The sequence below is a fragment of the Spodoptera frugiperda genome, chromosome 15 (assembly GCF_023101765.2).
Source record: "Spodoptera frugiperda isolate SF20-4 chromosome 15, AGI-APGP_CSIRO_Sfru_2.0, whole genome shotgun sequence".
NCBI lineage: Eukaryota > Metazoa > Arthropoda > Insecta > Lepidoptera > Noctuidae > Spodoptera > Spodoptera frugiperda.
This window is the reverse complement of record NC_064226.1, coordinates 8,269,975-8,293,363: the sequence shown is the minus strand read 5'-3', so window position 1 is coordinate 8,293,363 and position 23,389 is coordinate 8,269,975. Positions and strand designations below refer to the sequence as shown.

At 37.5% G+C, this 23,389-nt stretch overlaps 1 protein-coding gene across 8 annotated transcripts in view; it reads right to left on the bottom strand.

The window, feature by feature from the left end:
• Positions 1-5,158: 5,158 nt before the first annotated feature.
• Positions 5,159-23,389, bottom strand: part of LOC118274325 (band 4.1-like protein 4) — a 54,418-nt gene continuing 36,187 nt past the window's right edge. For 2 of the 8 annotated variants that reach the window (XM_050698605.1, XM_035591790.2), the window contains exons 6-21: positions 17,016-17,136; positions 16,285-16,372; positions 16,046-16,198; positions 14,307-14,461; positions 12,446-12,546; positions 12,023-12,101; positions 11,388-11,582; positions 10,120-10,269; positions 9,885-9,960; positions 9,724-9,809; positions 9,459-9,641; positions 9,238-9,381; positions 8,930-9,166; positions 8,397-8,730; positions 7,513-7,697; positions 5,159-7,044 (exon numbers count right to left, since the gene is read on the bottom strand). In XM_050698605.1, the coding sequence (XP_050554562.1) occupies positions 7,029-7,044; positions 7,513-7,697; positions 8,397-8,730; positions 8,930-9,166; positions 9,238-9,381; positions 9,459-9,641; positions 9,724-9,809; positions 9,885-9,960; positions 10,120-10,269; positions 11,388-11,582; positions 12,023-12,101; positions 12,446-12,546; positions 14,307-14,461; positions 16,046-16,198; positions 16,285-16,372; positions 17,016-17,136 (2,303 nt within the window). In that variant the 3' untranslated portion in view covers positions 5,159-7,028. The remainder of the gene's footprint in view (positions 7,045-7,512; positions 7,698-8,396; positions 8,731-8,929; positions 9,167-9,237; positions 9,382-9,458; positions 9,642-9,723; positions 9,810-9,884; positions 9,961-10,119; positions 10,270-11,387; positions 11,583-12,022; positions 12,102-12,445; positions 12,547-14,306; positions 14,462-16,045; positions 16,199-16,284; positions 16,373-17,015; positions 17,137-23,389) is intronic. The other 6 variants (XM_035591810.2, XM_035591798.2, XM_035591814.2 and 3 more) reach the window with 6 other exon arrangements.

Here is a 23,389-nt window from a genome sequence, read left to right as displayed (position 1 = left end):
ATTATGAATAACAAAAAATGTTATAGAAAATTTGTTTCTGTTAAATAATAATATGAATTTTGCATTTATAAATCAAACCAATAACTTAAAGTTAAAGCTTAGTTGTAAATTCGTTCGATGCAGCTTCCGTGAAAGCCACGTAAAGCAATAATGTCTGGATGTGAGGATTGCTACAAAGCATTTGTAGGTACCGTACGGGCAAGTATTCTGAATGAACTTTCTATTGTCTGCTTCGAAATTGTTGATAATGGTGTTATCTTCTGCTGCAGGATTTAAAATCCTCTTAATGATTAGGATATATATGTAGTCTGTAGTGTAGTATGTAATATGTGTAGTGTCATCAAAAAGAAACAAATGTCTGTAGCTTTACCTACAAAGTGTTTCCTGTAAAATATTTTCAGAATGAAGTATCACATTGTAAGAAAGCATTCGCGATACTCGAGCTGCTATTACAAAGCCGTAAATGCCACAACAAGAACGTGCCTGAAATATGGAAGCCGTCGTAACAGTTTATTGTCACATGAACGTTCTCCCAGATTGTATTATTATGGCGACAAATCAAGTTGTCAGAACATATAGGAGGCAGGGCCGCGTTGTAGGGAGGAATGCTCTCGTATCCACCGTCTGCTCTATTTGCACACGTTTTGAATGTCATTGTCACGGTGCTAATTGCCGGTGACTGCACGAGCTCGCGCCGCGGCCTCGCCCACACCTCCCACATCTACATACATTTACAATACCTCTCTATTTTCCCCTGAATATGCAATTTCGGCTTTTCATGCTACACCACCAGCTGTTCTCATTAAAACTTTAATGAGGTATAAGGTAATATTTATTCGTATCTCGGCGAGATTATTACAGCAATATTACAGGCTGGAGGTGCCCCGCGGGCGAGGCGATACGAGTATGATATTTTAAAGTCTGTTTATTTCGTTTATGAGGAGCGAAAATGATCGTGAAAAGAGAAGGCCGCACGCAGTCGGTTCAGGCAGAGGGCGCCCTCGTCGCCGCCACAGCTTCGAATTAATTTTTCCAGGCAGTTGAGTTCGAATGCGCTTCCGGCTTGAGTTGCCTCAACTCGAAAGCAAACTTTTCGTGTTTACATTACTTTAAATTCTTTTACCTCTTAGCTTTGCTTGCAATACTTTACATAGTATCATTCGTAGTATATTTATTTTATGTTTCACAGAGAAACTTCCCCGTTACGCTGTAAAGTAAAATACTGCAAAAGCACGTGTTTTTATTTCATACTTCAAAGTGTTTAAAATTCAAGAATTTACAACGCAGACCTTAGTAACGTCTGCTGGGGTAGTTAAATAAATGTGTCTACTTGACCTTTAGTCTAGTAAATTACTGTTACTTAGTTTCAGTGGCACTTATTTAAATGAATTGCGTTGAAGTTTGACATGGTTGTGAGGTCCTAAAGTATTATTTATATGTCTGGCAAGTAGATAATATATATACTTTTTAAATAAAAAAAACCAGTACCTCGTCAAGGTCTAGGTGTATTTGAAATTGTGCCCAGTAGACTGTAAAATGGACCTTAACATAACTGGCATAAATTGAGTTTTACATTAAAATACGTCTCTACCTTTGTCTGACTCAAATATTAATTAATATTTAAACAAATTGGTAGTACCTATAGTATAACTTAAACCCGATCGAAAATACGCGCAAAGTAAATTTCATTCACGTGGATATTGCCAGACAATATAGCCTACGGCAGGACAGCATAGCAAATATGATTTAGCGACGAGCCGTATCAAAGGCTAATTGTTCAATGGTACAATATGTCGCGTTTTAAAGCCAACTAGCTTACTGCCTGCGGCTTTCCTTGCAGGTATACAGAAATTTTATCTTATGTATCTATTAATACAATAGGTAATTTGAAAAAAAAATCTATCATTGTTACTCCCTGCAAAGTAAGTTTACGAACAGCAAAACAATTAATTATTTATGTTTACCGGCTATTTAACAAGTTAACTCGACGAGTTTCAAGACGAGAAGATAATAAAAGAATGGTTCAAATCTATTCAGCAGTTTTGGAACCTGTTCAGTGCAAACAAACAAACAATGAAATCGTTTCTATTCATGTACACTACGTACAGGTTAGGCCTACACTCGTGGCATAATAAACGTAATTTAATTAGCCTCGTGTGTAGTCAATTGTGTGGGTATTGACACGCAACTATGTATTACTAATCCTTTTATAGTTATGTTGCTACTTATTACCTACTTGCCGCTTTTGAGGTTCATACTTAGTTTCTGCTTTAGCTTTGTATAGGTAATAGCTGTGGGTGTGTATGTGTATGTAAGTCACTTAATTTTGCATAAACCGCTCATTTGATTTTGATAATTTGTTTGTACCGCAGATTTAAGCTCACTAGTGTGTTAATTTCATATTGTACCTATGGCAATTTAGGTCCATTTGGACATATTGAAAGAAATACTTTATTTTAATGAGTATGTAAGGTATATAATAGGTAGAGGTGAGCTTACCATATGTATAAGGTCTGAGCCCATTCCCAGGCTATTACTGAGAGTTCCCAAAATCGAAAACTCAATAGCTTTTATTACAAAATTCTTAGTAATGAAGTAGCCACATATGGAACTTGCTTATAGCAAATAAATTACATGGAATTTTCACAACAGGATTAATTCAGCTTAAATATCAGTGTGTGTAATATTCTGTCTGTTGAGTTCGTAATGCCTGGAGGCTTTTACGGCATGTACTTAACAGCGCTGATGGATTTATCGATGCTTCATGGAATCGTGTATTTTGGTAAAGCTTCCTGGGTTGGTAATATTCAGCAATGGAGTTGTGTGGAATTATTGCAGAATTATGATGACGGGGTATGAAAATTAAAAATCTATTTTGTCCGTCAGTCAGGTAATGAAAAAATATTCTTTACGTACTTTTTTATTTTATTTGTTAGTTATATTTATTTATTATGTTATGGATTTTATTTTTAAAATTCTCATAATTATATGAAGTGAAACTGTACTTTGACTATCTTAACAGATGTACTCGTTCCAAATTTTAACTACTATTGGACTAATAACATAATAAGTTAACATTAAAGATATACCATCATAAGTAATAATCAATATTTATCAGTGCCATGCAACAAAACTGTACCGAGTACAGACATACATAGATCTTAAAGACTTGAATATTGAAACAAACATTTCCGCAGCAATAACACGTTCAGTGTTCAGGGCTTACATCGAAATCCTGGCTCCAGGGTTCCACGCTTTGAATAGCCGGTGAACCCTCGCTCTGAACTTAATATATGGCGACAACCACTCAGCCTGATTAGACTACCTCGACTATTGCGAATTTATGTAAATACTTTATTTATTTTCTACCTAGGATAAACAAAAACAATCACAACAACATAACATTATATTACGTTGTTTTTTTTTTCTGAGAGAACGTTACTAAATATTTATTTTGTCTAGACTTCATTCCAAAGATTTCGGAAAATTACCAATAATTCTTTACGTAACCGGGGAATCAGCAGCAGTACCCACTTTTTTAAAGGTTCAAAATCATCCAATTACTTCTCTCGTCTTGGTTACTACTCTTACTGTCTAAAAACCACCCCCTCCTACTGCTTTTCGTGCCGGAGCCCCGGTAAACCCGTTAAATAGTCTGCAGCTCAGTAGTACCCACTTACGATCACTCGCCCAACAAGGTAATCCTAAATAGAAAATTGTAAAAAGTAAAGGAAAAGTAAGTAAATTCATTTGTATTTTAGTCTATCTTGATAGTACGTATAAAAGCAAGTTTTTATCCAGCTCACAACAACACCTACTCATATTTTAAGTTAATTTTGTATAACAAAATTCTTTGTTCATTTCGTTTTTATTATGAAAACTTGACGAAGCCATTAACGCATTATTAAGATTTTAAATGTTGCCCACTATTTCTATTTTACTGCCTTCACGTTTCCACTTCATAAAGATTTTTATCTCTTGTTTCATTGAATTAATTTACATTTCATTAACAATATGATTGTTTTAAACACAATATTGTTGAGATAATATTTCTGTTTGAGTTTATGTAAAGAATATTTGATTGATATTGTGTTAAAAATAATTATAGTAGCGAAGAAAATGTATATGTATTTATCGTCAAGATAAAGAAATCGTCTAGCAAAAAGCTAAAGTTACCAAAGATTTATGGTTAACAGACACTTTGTATGAATAAGGTAACTTTATCTGGTCACCCCCTGATTTGCCGCCTTCCAATTAACTAGTAATCATACACGCCCCGGGAACCCTTTCATTACGGGTAATGAGTTTTCACCCTTCGCCGAATAGTGGACATCGGAGCTTTGATAGACTGCGCCAACTTATTTTGTCTTTTGCTTTCATGCAGGCAAATTGGGCCCGAGTGACGCGTTCGCTCAATTAGCCGGATTTTAGATGCGGGGATCACAGCCAATGTGTTGCACGATATTTAATTTTACTCGTCGACGGAACAGAAGCGACGTTGATAGAACTTCTCGTAGTTTTGTTTCCGAACTAGGCAGACAGGGGTGACAAACTAACTCGTGACTTTTTCCAGTTTTTGTAACTCGAGTTTGGTTGGTTTGACAAAGGTTGGTTCAGTACACAATGACCAACCATGATGGTTTTAATTACTTGTAACTAAATACGTTTGCGGACTGTTACACAAAATTAATTGAGCGTTTTGTTACATACTTACACAATTAGTGGTCAATAAAATGTCCACAGCTACATTTTCGTTAACGAATACCTAGAACCCGGGCTTTTGCAGGTCAATGATTCCCACAATATAAAATAATTTGTCGTTATGAAAGTATGCGGTTTATTATTGTTTATCGAGTTGTTGACATATATTTTTACAGCCAAAACACTCGTCGGGCAACGGTACCAAATCATCCTCATTAGTGTTAATGGCGGTCGGACGCAGCCGATATCTGAGACAGAACGGCTTAATTAATGCCAGAGCCAGACTCTTTGTCAGATAATCGATAAATCATTTGCGATGCTGTATGGCGCTCATTAATAATAAGTAGATTAATAAACGGCCTTTATGACGTCATTTTATAGATTTACGTTACAAAGAGACGGCTCAGCATACTATAGCAGTCATTAGGAGGCGTCGAACAAGAAATAACACACAAAATGATATAGATCGTTTAATGCGAACAATCGAAACGATTTTGAAAAAATACATACAAACTGTTATAATCGGTTACAAAAATTGTGTGAGTAGCAATACAGTCGCAATCTTATCAGTCTTGACAATACACAATTTGACCGACTAATCGCATCATTCGGGAGTATCAATTACATATCATGGGAGTTCGGATGTACTGCAGCTGACATGAGAATTGGCTGCAGGTAAGATAGCTACAATGTTGTATCGAAACCTGAGCATATCGATGCGTAATATTGAAATTTATTTACATCTTAATTATCTAGGATTATTTACAGCGGAGGAGACAATTTAATATAATGGTGTAACTGTTAGTTTCTTTTATTGAATGAGTCTTTTTATAGGGCGCGTAAAGTGTACTCTGAGTTCTAAGGTATACGATCCTTGCAACCCTTCCCTCACATTCCCATACGCGCCCTTAAGTGGCACCCGATAGCAGTCGCTTGGTAATGCCAGCTCAACATGCGACATTGCAAAAAGGTAAAAGTGACTCGCTTCGGTCGGAAAATTTCAAACTTTCACATGAAAATGTTAAGCAAACTATTTTTATAAATCCATGAATTTTGTTTAAAATCATACTTTACTCAGTTCCTTTGCTCGTTTCTGTAGATTTTGTGACAAAGAGACATTGTATTTTGGACCTTAAACTTGTGTTTATTGTTTTCTGTTTTCAATAGACAGTTACTTTAGCAACTAGAGACTAAATTACCTTGTTAACACTAAGCTACATAACAACTGTACAAGATTTTGTGTACGTCGATCACTTATAATAATGAGAATGGTAAAATACGTTAATTAATACCCGTTGTAAACGATTGAATAAATAAATATCCGATATAGTAATTATTTTCTTAAAGTTGGTAGATTTTCGACTTGTTCTTTTTTTTATAAGTGGAGGTAATAACAAAGTTATAAACTCACACGTACGTTTCGAAGTTGGTATCTATGTGAAATGGTAAACTTGGTGATAAATTGTTTCCTAATTCACAAAGAAATATAAACAATTATCCGTAACTGATTTTTCCTTCACAAAATCTTTGGCACAAGATACTTTTGTTATTTAAATATGCTGCTTTCACATTGAAATATTACGAAGACACAATTTTAAAGATTTATTTACAAAATAAAAATATTATTTACATTTGAAATAAAATATGAAATAAAGTAACTGAAAACAATAATAAGTTTCAAACTTCTACATTATTTTCTTTAGTACCTATTAATTGTAACTACATTTTTATTCATATTTCAGAAAAATATTCGACTAAAATGAGACTATTTGAATATACAGGATGAATCTTTGATTGACTCCAAAATATCGATGATTAACCTATGTCATTATTATAAAAGGTTTTATAAAAATACTGTTGAACTATAGCCTAAGGTTGGGGTTTTTCAAAAACCCAATTTTAACTATATAACATGAAAATAACACGTCAGGATAATAAATTAATATTACCGTGAGTATTATCGATCATAGAAAGATGGAAATGAGTACCTAATAGCCGTTTACAATAAAAACGAATTGAACTATAATTGTGGACAATGAAATTAGGCCAATTACCAACGATTGTCATGACTGTTTCTCTCAAAATAAGAACACTTTTATTTCTTAAGAGAAAAATAAGAAATACTTAAAACGTTCTGTTTCATTTAAAAAGATATTTCTTAAATAAATGGTGACCTAATTTTTTTGTCTAATAGAAACTAGAATGATAACAAAAATTTGGAATCGTTTATAGTTCTGTGCTCATTTCAGCAGCGCCGGCAGGTTTGTTTCCGTTGCCAGGTGTGTCACCTCCGCTACTGACACCAGATGTCGCTTCGTTTGCCGTACTCAGTTGCTCTGCAGCCTGGGTTCATACACAATCGGAATATGAGTTTTCTTACCATTACATATATCTTTCTTCTAAAAGAAAAATGATAACGGCGTGCTTCCATAACTGTGTTTGGGGACTGCCATCCGTTGTTTATTACATTCGAATTGTAAAACATGTTTGTATTAATAAACATCCTGTAAATATATTTATTCGCAACAAATGCGGTTACCAACATTTTAATCACAACAAGGTGCAACATAAAAGTAACACAAATTGTAACACAATCGGCTGTAGTGACACTAAACATTGACGGTTAGTGTTAGGTTAGTTAGGGGTTAGTCTACTGTAACACGATCACCACTACACCGTCACCAGCATGCAAAGACAAAACAAAACAAACATAACAACGAACAAACCAAGGGTACGTGCAGCTACTCATTCCGCTACAAACATGGTGTTGCGACACAAACATGGAGGATCGTCGGTGCGTGCCTTACTTACTGCGTGCTTTCTATGAGAGGTTTAAGGATAATGTCGAGGGTGTTGTCGTGTCGGTGGTGCGCGAGCCGCGAGTGCGTGCGCGCCACGTTCGCGTTGTGGTCGCGCGACTCCCGCGTCGGCCGCGCGTACCGCCGAGCCAGCGACCCGCTCTCGCCCACCAATATGTTGTTGTTGCTAGCATGTCTCTGCATCCCAATAATCATACACGCTAGACAAACTACCTGTGCACACCCTATAGCTTTATACATGTTTAAACAGTGAATATATACGATATCAAGTCCCCAAGTATAGGCGCGTACACAGTGCTAAAGTGGTGCCATTCGGTTTTTCATATAACTGTACAAACTCCAGGTCACAATATTAACGAACAACTGTAGCACTCTGTAAAATTATAAGCCCCTTAAGCAAATAGAAGTCTTGAAAGTATCCTTGAAATATAAGAAAATAAATACAAGTAAATAAATCTACATCAAAAGTTCGTCAGTTAAATTAGGCTAACCTACGCAAGTCTCTTCTATTCTACGCTTACGTAGTACTTAGTAACATTTTCATTTAAGTAGTATCCTAAAAATTGTACATAATTATTTCTGCTCGTATAAAATATTCTCGTTTTACAGCAACCTGTACACTGTTAGCTTTATCAGCGACCCAGAAACAGGAGCTGCAGATTATCCCGACGGCCCTTGTTAATCTGCATTTTTTTATGATATGATACACTTATAGATGAAAATTAAAAAGTTGCAGATTTATTTGAATTGATATCGGATATAAGAGTTTCATCCATATGGTTCTGGTTTTATTAGCTTTGAGCTCTGTTAAGAACAAGTGGAGACAAGAGCCGTCGGTGAGCGGAAGACATGTTAGAAAGCAAAGCGCCCACTCACGAAGAGAGAAAAGCCCCCGTCGGCTGGGTGAGGGTAGCGCGGCGCGAGGTCGCGGGGGCGGCGCGCGGTGGCTGAGTCGCTGGCCACCGACAGCAGCGAGCGCTGCGAGCCCGACACGGAGGCGCGCGCGCGCCCCGGAGCCGCAGGAGGCCGGCGAGTGACCGCGCCACCGCCACCCCCGCCCGCGCCCCGCGCCTCCCGCAAACCAGCCTCGCCCATCGCCCACTGCCTACTCACAGGCGCCGTCCGTGAAGATCCTCCAGCTCCGCACTTGGCACTGTCGCTGGACCTGCACCCGACAGACATGGGCCTTACATCAGTTTCCACTCGCCGGCTGCCGAAGTAATACAACAGGGTCACTCGTCATGTGTAATTAATTCTTCGTAATTTCGAAAACCCTTAGTAACCGCTGATGTAAACTTATATCCTTATACCATACATATATTTTTTGTAGGTTTGATTTTGAAAGCATAGAGACAAAAGTGTAGTTCAGTAAAGTTTCCAGAACTGATATGACATTAGATTATAATCACCTCTCCGAAGAGTACGCGTAGTCCTGATCTGCTCCGAGCCCTGAGTCGGTGTGTTCGTGTGAGACACGCGCACTGCCAATCAGCTCACCGCTTGAGCTGTTACTGTTGCTGTTGGTAACGGGGCTGTAGGGGTTGTTGTTGTTCGAGATCGGCGTCACATTGCCTTTGTATCCGTTATTTGTCAAGAAATCATCGCCCGTCCTCCCCACGGGTTCATCGTAGCTCGGATAAACACGTCTGCAAAAACCCATAACGTAAATCATCCATATTTCGACAATAAATCATAGTTTATGGGATGCGGCGCGTACCTTCCATGTTTCTCGTGGCCGGTCCGGTGCGTGCTGAGTGTGCTAGAGCTAGATCGAAGGGATCCCTGGTTATGACTATCATGGATATTTTTGCCATGAGATGACGAACTTTTATCTCGTCTTGCTAATGATCCATGTTCAGCTCTACAAGAGATAAAAACCGTTAAATGGAGTGCAAGAAATTATGTTTCAAGAATGTTTACAACGAGAGAAATTCTTACTGTCGATGCTTTGAAGAAGTTCGAAGCTTAGTCTGCCGCGCGTGGCTGGTCTGAACAACGGTGTACGGTATTTCCTTCAGTTGTTCCTCGGTCATACCGGTTGTGTCTACTAATGAGAACTCCAAGTGTTGTTTCAACTCACTTGGCAACCATTTCTTGTCGTTGGGGGAGCCCGACCGAGACCTAATGAGAATGAATTGTGAGAATTAGCTCAGGTGGTAAAAGGTGAGGTCGTATAATGAGATAACAATGGCAGTAATTATACCGATGTTTTCTATGTCGCCGGTGTCGGTGCGATGATCGATGTGTCCCAGTCTCTGGCTCCATTTGTGAACGACGAACGTTTGCGACCTACACAAATATTTCATTTAACATCAACGCTTTTGCTTACTGGCTCGTACATTTTGACAAATCTTCCGAACTTACTTGAACTCCGCTGCCGACAGTGGTTTGTCGTAGGACTTCCTTCCATTGCGATTCCGAATCAACCAGTTCGTATTCTCTGTAAATTCAAAGTTACGTTTATGGCTGACCTGGTTTACATTTTGGTGAGAACATTGCATGTAAGTGTATTAAAGTTCTTAATAATTTATTAAACCAGGTTTTTTTACTAAAATTGTTACGGTATGCCGTGGAAGAACTTAATTGGTAATTTACTAACTTGGTATCTGGCTGTGAGTCATCCCTCTCGGAGCCGGACTCGTGCTTATGTCTGGACCGATGACGTCGGTGTCGTCGTCCTGACCGGCCTGAGCCTCGAGATAGTTCACTTTCAGCGTCTGATTGCTGTCTTCGTGAACGATGTTTATGTCTACATACAAAACACAATGAGTCAGTTATTAGCATAAAGGGATTGTTTCGCCTAATTCGTATGAGTAAGTTCCTTTTCATGTTTAAAGTAGGTTCTATAAATATATCTTACGAATATAATCAGTAAATTGCTAAATAAAAGGTTGTCCAAAGTTTTAATAATCGCATTTCGTAACCCAATCTACAGAAGTGTCTTCTTCGTAACATGTACCTATCAAGAAAACTTTAGGCAACGAACATTGACGTAAAAAAATGAAGACTGACAAAAGTTGCCGCGTGATAATAATGGATTTTGAATTTTAGTTGGAAAGTTAAAGAGAGGCCACCATTATTCACCGAGCAAAACTTTCCAAGCGGTAACAAAGTCGTAAGAAAGCAACGGGTCCTACGTGCTTCGAGGAAAGGCGCTTTGTAGAGGAAACATTATGATCTAATAAACATAAAACTAGTGATTACAGCTTCAAGACATATAAAGGAGTATGCGGGTGGTACACCCGCTCGCCCAGTATACTTACATAACAGGGGGACTCCAGAGAGTTACCCCTACTGACGATATATAGAGGTAACTAACTCCGCACAACCATTTTTTATTCGATGTTTAAAAAACCCCTGATAGATTCAATCCTGCTACAATTTTCCCGTCTTGTTATAAAAAGTATCGAACTTGATTAAAATTATAATGATTCTCGAATTTCGTTTTAAAATAACATTTATATTATTTCTGACTTAAAATAAGAACGTAAGATATGCCTAAGTAAAGTTCGCGTTTTATGGATATAAATAAAACGGTTTTAGATTAAAAAGGATTTTTTCTCAGCCCAAATCTACTCGTAACAAGGACGTTTAAAGAATTCAGGTCTAGACTATTAAATATATAAGGTTCTCTGTCAGACTTTATAGAGCTTAGTTAAAATGTTTCTTTCTCTGGTAACCATTAATCATTACGACTGTTACTTAGTGTGTATTCTTACAAACATTTTTTATGTGTTACGCTTCAATAATTGAGTATCACTTTTTTATGGAATAGGTGGCAACGAAGGCAAACTAGTCATCTGATGGTAAGCGATCAGCGCCGCCCATGGACACCCGCAACACCATAGGAGCAACACTTAAACTTACTTGCGATTGGAACGTGAATCATTGGAGCTCTGTGAATCAACTGATGCTGATCGATGTCTTGGAGCCGGTGGTGGTCTGGTGGCAGTAGGTGATGCGGAGTAGAGACCACGTCTGGTTGGAGCAGACCGAGTGGATCTTGGGGATCCTCCCACCGCGGGAACTTCGACACCCAACACTTCGCCACTGATTCGAAGCCTGGTGCACAAGATACGAGTAAAAAAATAATAATATTGAGATAATTGTTTCTTTAGTATAGTACATCAAATCTAATCGTTGCAAATGGAAATGCTGAGGAAGGAAGTTGAGAAGTAAGTAATTATATAGAAGTTTATAATTTGTTCGTATTAAAGTATAAATGAGTTTTAATTTCAGTTTTAAGTACATATAATATATTAGATATTTTAGCTTATACACAACGAGGAATGCTCAGAATTTGATATTATGAGCATTTTTTTTTTTTTTTGGTATTTGTGTAATATTGTACCTTAAATATGAAATCCTAAGAAAATAAGTGCGTAAGTGAAAGTATCTAAAAATCTTCCACAAAAAAGATTGCTGAAACCTTTTTGGTAGAGGACGCACACTGTTGGGGACACAACTATAATTAATTTAGTGAAGTTAGCTAATGTACTTACGAGTTTGGCCGATGTACTGAGGTAGGTTGTTTGATTTCTGGGGGACAGTCTTTTATTCTCAAGTCTTCTAGTTTTGGCACTGGAAGAAAGTGTAAGTTTAGATACAAGTGAAGTTATAGATGTAAATTAAGTGTTATGTGAGCAACACTGACTTAATTAATATCTAGGTCGAGTTTTTTTTTATTAAAGTTACAGTTACAACAATAACAATCTTGAAAATACTAATATTTTTTTAACAATGAAAATATGAAAACAGGCTTTGCTTTCCAACTAGTCATAGGAAAACTTAGAGTTGTTGAAGCGTATCACCAAAAAAAATTAAAAGATTTATTTTTTTCTCTCTTCATCAAGACAATACAACTGAAATATCAGAAATTGAACACAAAAATGTGGTTAAAAGGTAGTTTAAATGAACATGAATACCATCATTAAGCGATGCGTGCGAAGCGTGTTGCGGTCGCGCGATACGACGGGATGGGGTCCGCGTGAACGCGGGCGGAGGACGGGGCCTTGATCCTCTGCCACTGGACAAATAAATAAATAATTAGTACAAATTCATAAATAAGGAGGTACGAACGGTTTTCCGGGTTAAAGTGACTGTTAAACTAGGAGATTAACACCCGTATTCACAAACGATACTTTCCTCAGTGAAGTAGCAACGCTCTGCGAAGTAAGGCATTTATTACTGCGTAACATCTGGCAAGCCTTTCAATTCATAAACGATACTTAAGCGACCCTTGTCTAAGCAAACCCGTAGCGTTGAATAGAGCTCTGTGATTGGTTCTCGTATGTTGCGTATTTCACGTCGCTGCTTGACGTTCATATCAGTTGTCATACAACAACGTCAAAACATAAACAGTTACCGGTAACCAAGAACAATTTTGAGTTGTCATACAACAACGTCAAAATATAAATAGTTACCGGTATCCAAGAACAATTTTGAGTTGTCATACAACAACGTCAAAACATAAACAGTTACCGGTATCCAAGAACAATTTTGTTAATATTTGTGTTGGTTTTATATTCACAAATATGGATACAATAACAAAATCGGGATCCCTAAACACAACTGTCTGTCTGTCCGAAAAATACTTATATTTCTCTTACAAGAAATAAACCTTGTGACATCTATTGCCATTGACAATGGCTATGCGTTGCTTAAAACAGCTGGCAGGCTACTTTAGCTGTGCGTTCATTTTGAAGGACGCATAGTACCAGCTGTCACTCAAGTATTGTTTATGAATTAGATTTAGGGGCCCTGTGCGCTCGCGCGCACTAAGAGACCGCATAGTATCGTTTGTGAATACGGGTGTAAGTTCAACTCGACTCGTCTGAGTGAGATTACTGCCGGATCTACATTTCTTCTTAAAAATGTCTTGCTACTTCTTGAGTGTCTCGGGTATCGATAAGTGGTCCTGATCAGTTACCACCCGTGGATTTGGCTCCTATCTCACAAATTATTGATTCAAATTTATAGTTACGAGACAAATGTTGTTCAGTTTTGTCAGCTCAGAATTGTGCCTGGTTATTGGTCATCGACTAATTTCCGATTGCAATGGGAACTGTGACAAAACTGCACTAAAAGTACCAACTTTTAGTCCCGTTTCCTTACATTGATAATAATAATTATGTAGATTGGTTTAATCATGTTTTAATTGCCTCAAGTACGAACGTGAACAAATATCTCTAAATTATTTCCATAAGCAATAACTATTGACATTTGAATACAATGTTCTCACGGCAACTTTCACCTTTCTTTTATTTGCTTCCTAAACAGTTATTTTTTAATATTTTACATTCATTTATCCGACAGCGTTTGACAATAATGGTTATGATAATAATACTCGTATTTAAAAGAAAGGGCCGTAGAAGTTAATTTATTATGTGAAACCGGCAGAGAATAAGTATAAGTTGTACATTAATTATTCTTATTTACCGGGATATAGTATTCAATGGGATTTAGCACTTCACAAAATCACAACCAATTGTTTTTTTACCGTTGGGCCACACTAGGATTTCTCCTGTGTCGTGAGACACCCAGAAACGTCACAACAATTTGTGGATCACACAAAGAGTTGGTCCGTGCGGGAATTGAACCCGCTACACGTTACGCAGCAGCCGGTTGCCCAATGGTTCCATTTACAACGGAACAATAAATCCATGATTAAATATCTTATGATCTAGAAAAAAAAGACCCAAACTTACACATGATTAAGGACAAGAATACAAACAAATTACTTTAGCAAATTGTAAGATAAAGAAAAGGAGGTTTTATTTACTTTACCTAGTTCTCAGTCTGGTTCCTAATGAGAAGATATCTGCTGATGCTGGTGACGTCTGCTGCATTCGGAAGAACGTGTGGTGGTCTGAACAGCAACGCCAGAGGTGACGGCAGGCTGATCTCGTCGGGGACTCGAAGCCGTAGGTTGATGTGTCATTCTGTGTTAAGCAATAAATTGATTACTCATGTTATCTGATAATTGGAAAGAAAAAGAGTTAAGAATCAAAGAAATAGAGTTACTTTTCGGGCGAAATAATATTTCACTGTTCAGTAATTAACTATCACACTGTCGCAACCTAAAATTGATCCTAGGAAAAATATTAGGCAAATGAATCGAGGGTTATATTATCTTTCTATTTTACCTATAAAAATAATGATAAAGCCTGCTCAGATTGACTTGAAATAGACCCTTGTCAATTTCAAAAGAAAAATAGCAGTGATTTCTATACAAAAAATACTTATCTTGACTACCATTTTTATTCAAAATACAAACCTAAGTCTATTCTCAGAACATTTCTAAGATCCTAAACAGATTCCGGCCAATTTCGGTAAACGAAGGTCAGACTGTATTTCTATAACATTACATAGGCGATATATATTTCTTTGTGCCCTTACCCTTGTTCGAGATAAGCCAGATTATGTCTAGATTTTATTTAACAAGCCATAAACTGCAGAGCTTATCACCTTCTTTCATGTTCAAGAGATATCTTTTATGATTTTCGTAAATTTCTTTACGACTACGAAAAGGCAGTCATCAGTAAAAATTTACTATACGATGCTGTGTTATTTTTAAGTATTGTCTGAAGTTTGGTAGTATTTTTTCCTAATAAAAGTGTTAAAGGCTCATGAATCTAAAGGCTGAGAAAGTTGGAGTATCACAATTTATGCTATAAGATTATATAATAGCAACCATTTAGTACCTAATTACTTTTCTTTTCCTTAGTACAATTTTAGATAATTTCATGTAATTATATACTAACTCGTTACTCTACAGTCTCCTCAGTTTCATAATATCGTATAATCGAGTCAATAAATAGGTATCGACACGATATTAAACATTTAATATGGATTCTAATACCTTTAACTAACCGTTCAAGCGAGGGTAATGTAAACATCTGCAGAGTTTGATAGAGGTAGCTTTTATTACTAAACTTATTTCATTTTGGTTCAAAATCATCACAAAGTACTGTCATTATTATGGTATACAGTAGGTACGTATAAAATTATAGGTTAATGTGCGATTAAGGTACGTAACTAAATACCTATTTGACATATATGGAGTAGAAATTGAAAGTATTTATTCTATGAGCCATTTCTGCTAGTGGAAATATTTCGATAATTGGATAAAATTGAAAGAAGCCCTTAAAATAAACAGAAGTATCATGTTAAAGGATAAGTAAGAAGTAAGTCGGATGACGTGGGCCTGTGTGGCTGTAAATCAGTGGCTGAGGGAGCTCCGCTCCGAGCCGAGCCGCGCCGCGCCGCGCGTTATCGCCGTGCCCACAGCGCTGTAAATACTGCGCTCAGTTCTACGCGACTTATCTGTAATTGCCTGCCTACGAATGTCTTTCAAGGAAGCGAGGCAAGGTGGACTCTATCTTGCACCACTATTCAAAGTGCGCCCGTTATCACTCCCAGCGATCCGAAACGAGAAATGGGTCAAGTGGAACGCCCGATTTTAATGTTTACTTATTCGTCTAACTCACATTCTTTGTTATTTTTTGTCAAAAGGTAGTTCTTACATTCTTATCTGCTACGCGAAGCATGAAGTAGCGTCCCTTGTAATAAAGTTTGGAGACGCGCGGCCAATAATAGTTTGCAACTGTGTGTTTTCCGCGTAACAGTAAAAGACCGCTTGGCGCCAGCCCGAGGAAATACTCCACACTGTCTTCACCCTGTCACACAAAACAGAACAATGTATTAATAATAAAGTTGTAATAAAACAAACAATGTTTTTAATATGTAACAGTTGCGTATTTACCAAAACTGGATGCAAATCCACACCATACATGTCAAGCCATTTCACTTTATCCAAGTAGCTCAATTCTGCTTGTGCCGGTGAAATTCCCCTGTAAGGAGGGTCGTTATTAATATTTCATCAAAAGAAAAGAGAGTTAAAAGTCAATTAAACTGTTATCCTTAATTAATAGGAGGCATTAAGGACAAAAGGCCACAAAAGGCTAAGCAACAATGAATAATCCGGACGGCGCGGGTGGCGTGGCGAGCCGGTGTCGCCGCCCTAAGCCACGGCTCACTTGGTGTTAAGTAGGTAGGTACACATAATTTGCATGTAATTGCGGCTTTGTGACGCGTCCTGGCCGCAGACTGCATCTTTGCGCAGTTAAAAATTCATTCAATTAGGCGAGAAAGGCGACGAAGTTTAATTTCCGGCGGGCGGACGACGACGCTTTCGGCGTGAAACTGCGCCTCTGAAATCTTAATTTTTAGCAACTTGCCTTCTCCTTAGTTAATTAAGACAATAATACGTATAACAGGAAGGACTTCCTCGCGTCGGGCGCATAAGTTCTTAATTAATCTGCGTCTATTCTCAGAGACACTGTGATATAAATAACACTACGTATAGATTGGCCTTACGAGTTTGTGAGATAGAAGATGTATTTAGATGCATGTCGACAACAATACATTGATTAGAACAATGCATAAATTACTGTTAATTCATGTTTAGCTAATTAGCAGCGGTATGAGACTTACGTGAGTGTGCGATGTATTTCAGCGGCGCGCGCCTCGAGCTCCGGAGTCTGGTGCGCCAACAAGCGGAACTCAGACACGTAGCCGAGCCCGTGTCGCCTCGGGTCGTAGTCGCCCAGCTCCGCTGCACAAATCGTAACAATAAGTACTAAACAAACAACGAACATTACTCAGATAACTTTATTAGGAGGCCGACGGCAAGAACCATGGACATAAAGCGTACAAAATAACGCAGCACAAACATTGTCATGGTGAACTCATTTAGCTGACAGGATACTTCAAACAGTAGGTGGAAATAAACTGGGAGAGCGGCGCTATTCCATTTTTGGAACAAACATCTCGTTTAGGCCCGTGCAGTTGACCAAAAATAACGTGAACAAATTCTTTACGCGCGGTTGTATCGCTATTATGATAGTCACTCGCTCTTTTACAATCGCAATTAACTCTGTAAAGGCGGGGGCTTGTGTCCTAACCAAATATACGAGGCAAGGTAAACACAATAAATGTATCTCTACGCGTTGATTACAAAATTGAGGTTAGCTTGCGGATAAAGTCGCGTTGAAGGGGGAAAGGTGGTAGGTATACGAATATCATTGTGATTACACACGGATATTTAAACTTTCTTGTGTGGACAAGATAAAAATAAATACATTTCCACGGCATATAAAAAGAAAATAGTTAGTCATTCTATGTACACGTTACTCAGGGTGAGGAAGGAATATCCACATATGGAGCGGACTCAGAAAAACTATGACTAGTGAACGAGGCTGACAGTCATTTCCCGTCGTATATCTCTTTTTTTGTACTCGGAAATCGCAACATCTGGTGCGCTGGCGGCAGCACTCATACATGTTCGGACCTCTCATAGATCACATTCACGCTTGTCTGAAGAATAAAACCTTGTCATTACTGAATCGTATACTATGTGTATTGCGAAAGGCACCAAAATATAAAAGGTACTTATACATTAATGATAAATGTTTCATGAATTTTGGACCTACATGTGTATATGGCCGAGATAAAATGTTTTATCTTCTTTTAGGCTTATCTTAGTTTTCATTGATAGAATTTTACATAACGTACTGAATTATAAATACCATGCCGAGTACCACAACCACCTGTGAATAAATAATATTACGCTGACGTTTCAGCGGGAAGACGAATGGGCCAGCCTGCTCCCAAATTAAAGGGCCGACACATACCTAGCTGCGAACGTCTCCCGTCACTCAACACACTGATTACAATTTCATGACTGTTTATATAAGAAATTCAGTTTTAAATATGATCCAGTGAAATATTAAATGGCTTCCTATTATCCTGAACTTCACTCATTACGTTTAACCTTCCATCTGTTGAAAGACAGCGCTCTTTTCATTTTTACTTAAGTACATATTTATGCCTGTCGTTTAATTTCCGAGCAAGTAGCTAGAGGCGGCCATAAATCTGATTATTTTTAAACTCACTCGCTACGGTTTATTTTATGGATGCTTTGAAAGTTATGATACAAGGAGAATTACATGTATCTATCTTAAAATAGGTTTGTTAGGGGACACAGTTGCTGGAACGATCATTATTGTATTAGTGACACGTTAGGCAGTCAGTTAAATAAGTCATATTTTTCATTTGCATACTGTATGACTCGTGAGATAGTGTGTGTTCACTGATGTGCATCCGATTTATTACATTAAGCATTCGCGTATTTAGCATCTGTGCGTCACATTTTGTTATTAGGACAAGTTCAAAGGAATTCATTGGTAGTGGTATCTATCAAATACATTGGAGTTCCGAGTTGGAATCTGTTTTATGTTAGTAAAAGTGAGTGATGGGTGAAGAGACCATCTATCATTTGGCAAAGAGGCGAGCCGCCCACACGTCGCGGACGATAAATGAGTGGTACTTGGAGAGCTCGCCACAGCCGCGCTTAGCTAACACACTGGTACACTAACTGTGTAGTCGACCACACGTCAATTATAATACTCCAACTCTGCAACCCTCAGACCCTTACTCACTTCAAAATAACGTTCGATGTTCATATCGAATTGTTGCTAAGGGTATGAACTGACTATTCAAAGTCAAGATATCGTTAAGCGTATAAAGCTCCAAATAGATATTGCTTTGCAAAGTTTCAGTTCTCTATTTGTCGTAAAATGTGTGTCGAATGCATAAAGCTTTATTTTATTTTTCTTTGAAGTTGTTATAGATGTAAAGATTTTCTTTTGGAATAAGCCAGCAAGAGTAGACGCATCACCTAATGGCGTTGTCGGTCTTTTGGGGGTTAGGAATTTAAGAGTTGTTGAAGAATCGGGAATTGGGAACATGGGGAAGGGGTGTAATTGGGCTTCCAGTAACCTCACTCACACAAAGCAAGCGTTGTTTCACGTTGGTTTTCTGTGAGGCCGTGGTATCACTCCAGTCGAGCCGGCCCATTCGTGCCGAAGCGTGGTGCTCCCACACTTAACATGGCTCTCCCACACTTATTACAAGTCCAATAAGTACCACAGCATTAGAATTGTTATCAACAAGTTAAAGTATTTAATTTCTAATAGTGTGGTTGAATTACTTTTAGTTATTCCTTTTAAAAGTTCTCACGATGATTTATAATTAATTCATAGTAATAGCAACATATGTCAGTCGTTAAAAATATTTTGGCTAGCGACCACTAATTGTATTTTTTACTGGTTACACATGTGCTAATACATTCTAAGTATATGTTTGTCTTATATGACTGATGACTGAATATTTTTATGGGAAAGTTTTCATATGTATAATAAATCATCTTAATTAAAAGTTCTCACAAACGCACATTAGTGAATTTTATTAGCACTGAGGAATCAAAGGGGCATTTTCGCTATGAAAAGCTCTGATTCAGCTGCTTATATACTGCTTATATACCCATACTTACATAAGAACGTACATTCAAAAATATTTAATAACGGATCGCTCTATCCTTCAATGGAACGTCGTGACTTATGGACTGGATAGTCTAATAGGCAACCATTTGTCCGAAAAAATGTACGCTTTCGGAGAGAAAATATTACCGAAATTTCGGGAAAAGACTAGGGAGTAATGTCTAAGCCATAATGATTTTCGTACCAACATAATTCATCATATCAAACGAGACATAGTGAGTATCAAGAACGAATCTTAGTAGGTTGGCTATGAAACTAGTTTTCAGTAGAGCGACATTAAATAGTTTCATGGCTTCTCGAGGATGAAATTAATTCACAGTACACATTGAGCGTACGTTCTGGGATGGTAATTCAGCATTATAATCCCACAGTTAATATCGCAGCGTAGAATATCTCAGTTGGCAGGGTACGGACCGTGCCGTGGCGCGGGCGCCTCGACGATTGTCCATCTACTTGATTAATGTGAGCGTGTTACACGAGTCCGTTAACTTGTTGCGAAGGACAGATTGTTTCGCTCCATTCGTCTCTCCCAAACCGAGACTACGGACAAGACTAGACAAAATAAGAATACAATGTTCCTTGATTAATAGGATTTCAGTCCTGTAGCTCAAACGTTAGTCGAGCGGAAATATTCGTTTAAAAAGAAAATTTCCTTCTCGCTCAAACTAAATGACTTCCATTCTTTCTTTGTTGACGTCACATAATATTATCCTACTTTATTCTCGTTTGAATAGATACAGTGTTATTATAACGTTTATATAACATGTAAGATTCACACAGTACTAAAAGTTGTTATTTTATTTTCTCGGTTCTCAGCTCGACGTGCGAAATATTTTAATCATGTTTAGTGCTGTAGACTTGCGTTAACATCTGAACAAATATGATGTGATTTTGATACCACGTGCACCGCACTGTTTATAAAAATACTCCATAAAGTTGCCTCGATGACGCAGGCTCTCATTTCGCGTAATAATAATATGTATTTTATCCGAAGAACGCTTTGAGGGCTCGTAACAATACTTCATTCTTTCCCCATATATGATACCAAGTATATAATATAAAAAGGATGATTTCACGTGTGCAATTTATGACGAGGCATATAATAGGCATACCTTTAACATAACGACGGTAATGTGAGTGGATCATTTGGGTGTAAAGGGGCGGAAAAACGCAAATATTTTACGTTCTTGTTTCATAAATACACGAACAAGCGTTTAGAATGTTTTGCGAAAAATCTGATGTTTTATTAAAGTAATTATTTTGCCGGAAGATTTGATTTACTCGCACCAGGAAGCGAAATGTTTATCTGAAGACGCGTATGTATGTAGGTAGGTAAATACGCAATTATAATAACCTCTCATGTTTTACAACGGTAGGTAGCAATTACGAAAACGTAATTGAAATCATTTTACAGTATGTTTTTGGGTCTACGAAAAATAATTACCTAGAAGGTCGACAGGCGAAATCGACAATTGTGTAACATGCAAAAAAGTTTAGAGCGTCGACAACAGGAGGTAGGATATATGTCCCTTGAGGTCACGAGGGTCGCTGGTACAGGCAGATTAGATGCAAACGATGGTGCGCCGCTGATGGCTCATTTACCTCTTGAATAACGCATCGATATTAGACCTCGCAGCCGCCCTCGGGTAGGGGAGGGTTCCACTAATATAAAATGTTACTTCCACGGCCCCGCTCTTGCTTTATTCCGACTAACTTTAAAAATGAAGTAGAATATCCTATGTTTGTATGTTTATCAGTTTTTCCTTGTTCTTACCAACTAAGGTACTAATTGCGATATCATAACATTTTGTGTTCAAAAATACTTAACAGGTACTTGATACCCCTGGAAAATTCCCAAGATATTATAACAGCTACTTCTTGTTATTTATTTAAATATTTGTGGCCTAGAAAAGACGAAACAAGTAAAATAATCTTAATTAAAGTCGTTTTAAATATCTTCATCATAAAACAATTCGTTGCCGGCGAAGATTTCTCTTTGAACATCCCCAAAACAAAACATTATTTGTTTTGCGTTGGCATTCTTAAGTACACCTATTAACACATCTCGTGTTTTAATAAAATATTATTCAGGAATAACGAGATCATAAGAAAATGGCAATAAAATTAATTACGTTACAAAGTCAATTATAAATATTAAAGCGAATATCAAACTGGGGAGTAATTAATTACGTGAATCTTCAAAGGTAAAGTCGAGACAAGATGTAATTATCTCCTAATGTTTATAAAAAACGAATTTGATTGCGTAAATTAGGTCGTAATAATAAAATTTATTTTTTGTGTACCTTCCTTTCTTAATTGGACGATCAAGCTTCTGTTGCTAACGGGTCGTTTTTATGGTGTCTTTTGGGAGTTTGCGATAAAGTGTTCGGTGAAAACACTTGTATAATCCTTATAGTTATCGCAGGAGCGCAGTCTATTAGTCGGAGCCTGAAGTAGCGGAGCGGAATGCCTGATAAATTTTACTGCGTTTGCGGTTAGATAGTTCCTCGTCCCGACACTGCAGAATCTCAGAAGAATGGCACTGCTTGCGGAATTCAGTCCGACTGAATAGCGTTCTGTGTACCGCGGACTACACAAACTCCGTGGATTTGATTCTCTACAATTTATTTATTCACGCCAAACACAGTAAATGGCTTTTTACGTCATTGCCTCTCATTACGAATTCTGCACAAATTCAGTGAGGTCAACTTACGATCCAGTGCAAAGATGACTACGGCAGTTTATTAGGATCGGTGGCTATTTGAAATCATCATGCGTTCTGAATCATGTATCACATTTCCTCTTTTAAGAAATACGCACAGCTATTTACACGGGTAATGTTGACTTTAGGATATTTCCTTCGTATTTGAAAATTGTGATGATCTGTGCTCTCAAACCAACTTAAATAGGACTAAAAAACATCCAACAAAATATGAATGAGTTTAATTTTGTTCCTAAAAATAAAAGTTGTTTACTGTTTTTGGGTAGTTATTTGGACTCTAGCTATCTAGTGTTGAATAGCAATAAATTCTTAATAGAAGTAGTCTGAAGTTGAGTAAAAGATTGTGGTAAATATACTTATAACAATTCTTGTGTTGGTATTCTTTCAGATCCACATAAACAACGCGCTGATTATGCGTTGCTGAGCGTTGATTTCCAATTGTTGTTCCTGTTTGCTACGAGATCTATTTATACAAATTCTTATTTGTTTGTATTTTGTGCACATTTCTCTTGTCGCAGATATTTTTTATTGCGCTATATATTTAGGTTCATTCGCGGTAGTTTGTATGTAAGTGTTCATGCGTACTGTTGTGTCGGCCATCGTTCGGCCCCTCGGCGATGAGTCAACGATCCCACATGATCACACATTATTATTCCCTTGCGTGTACTAAACTATTTTATAGAACTGTGCTCGCTACTTTAATGTGATGGCATGTTGTTATTTATTTATGATTTTAATACTTTTTA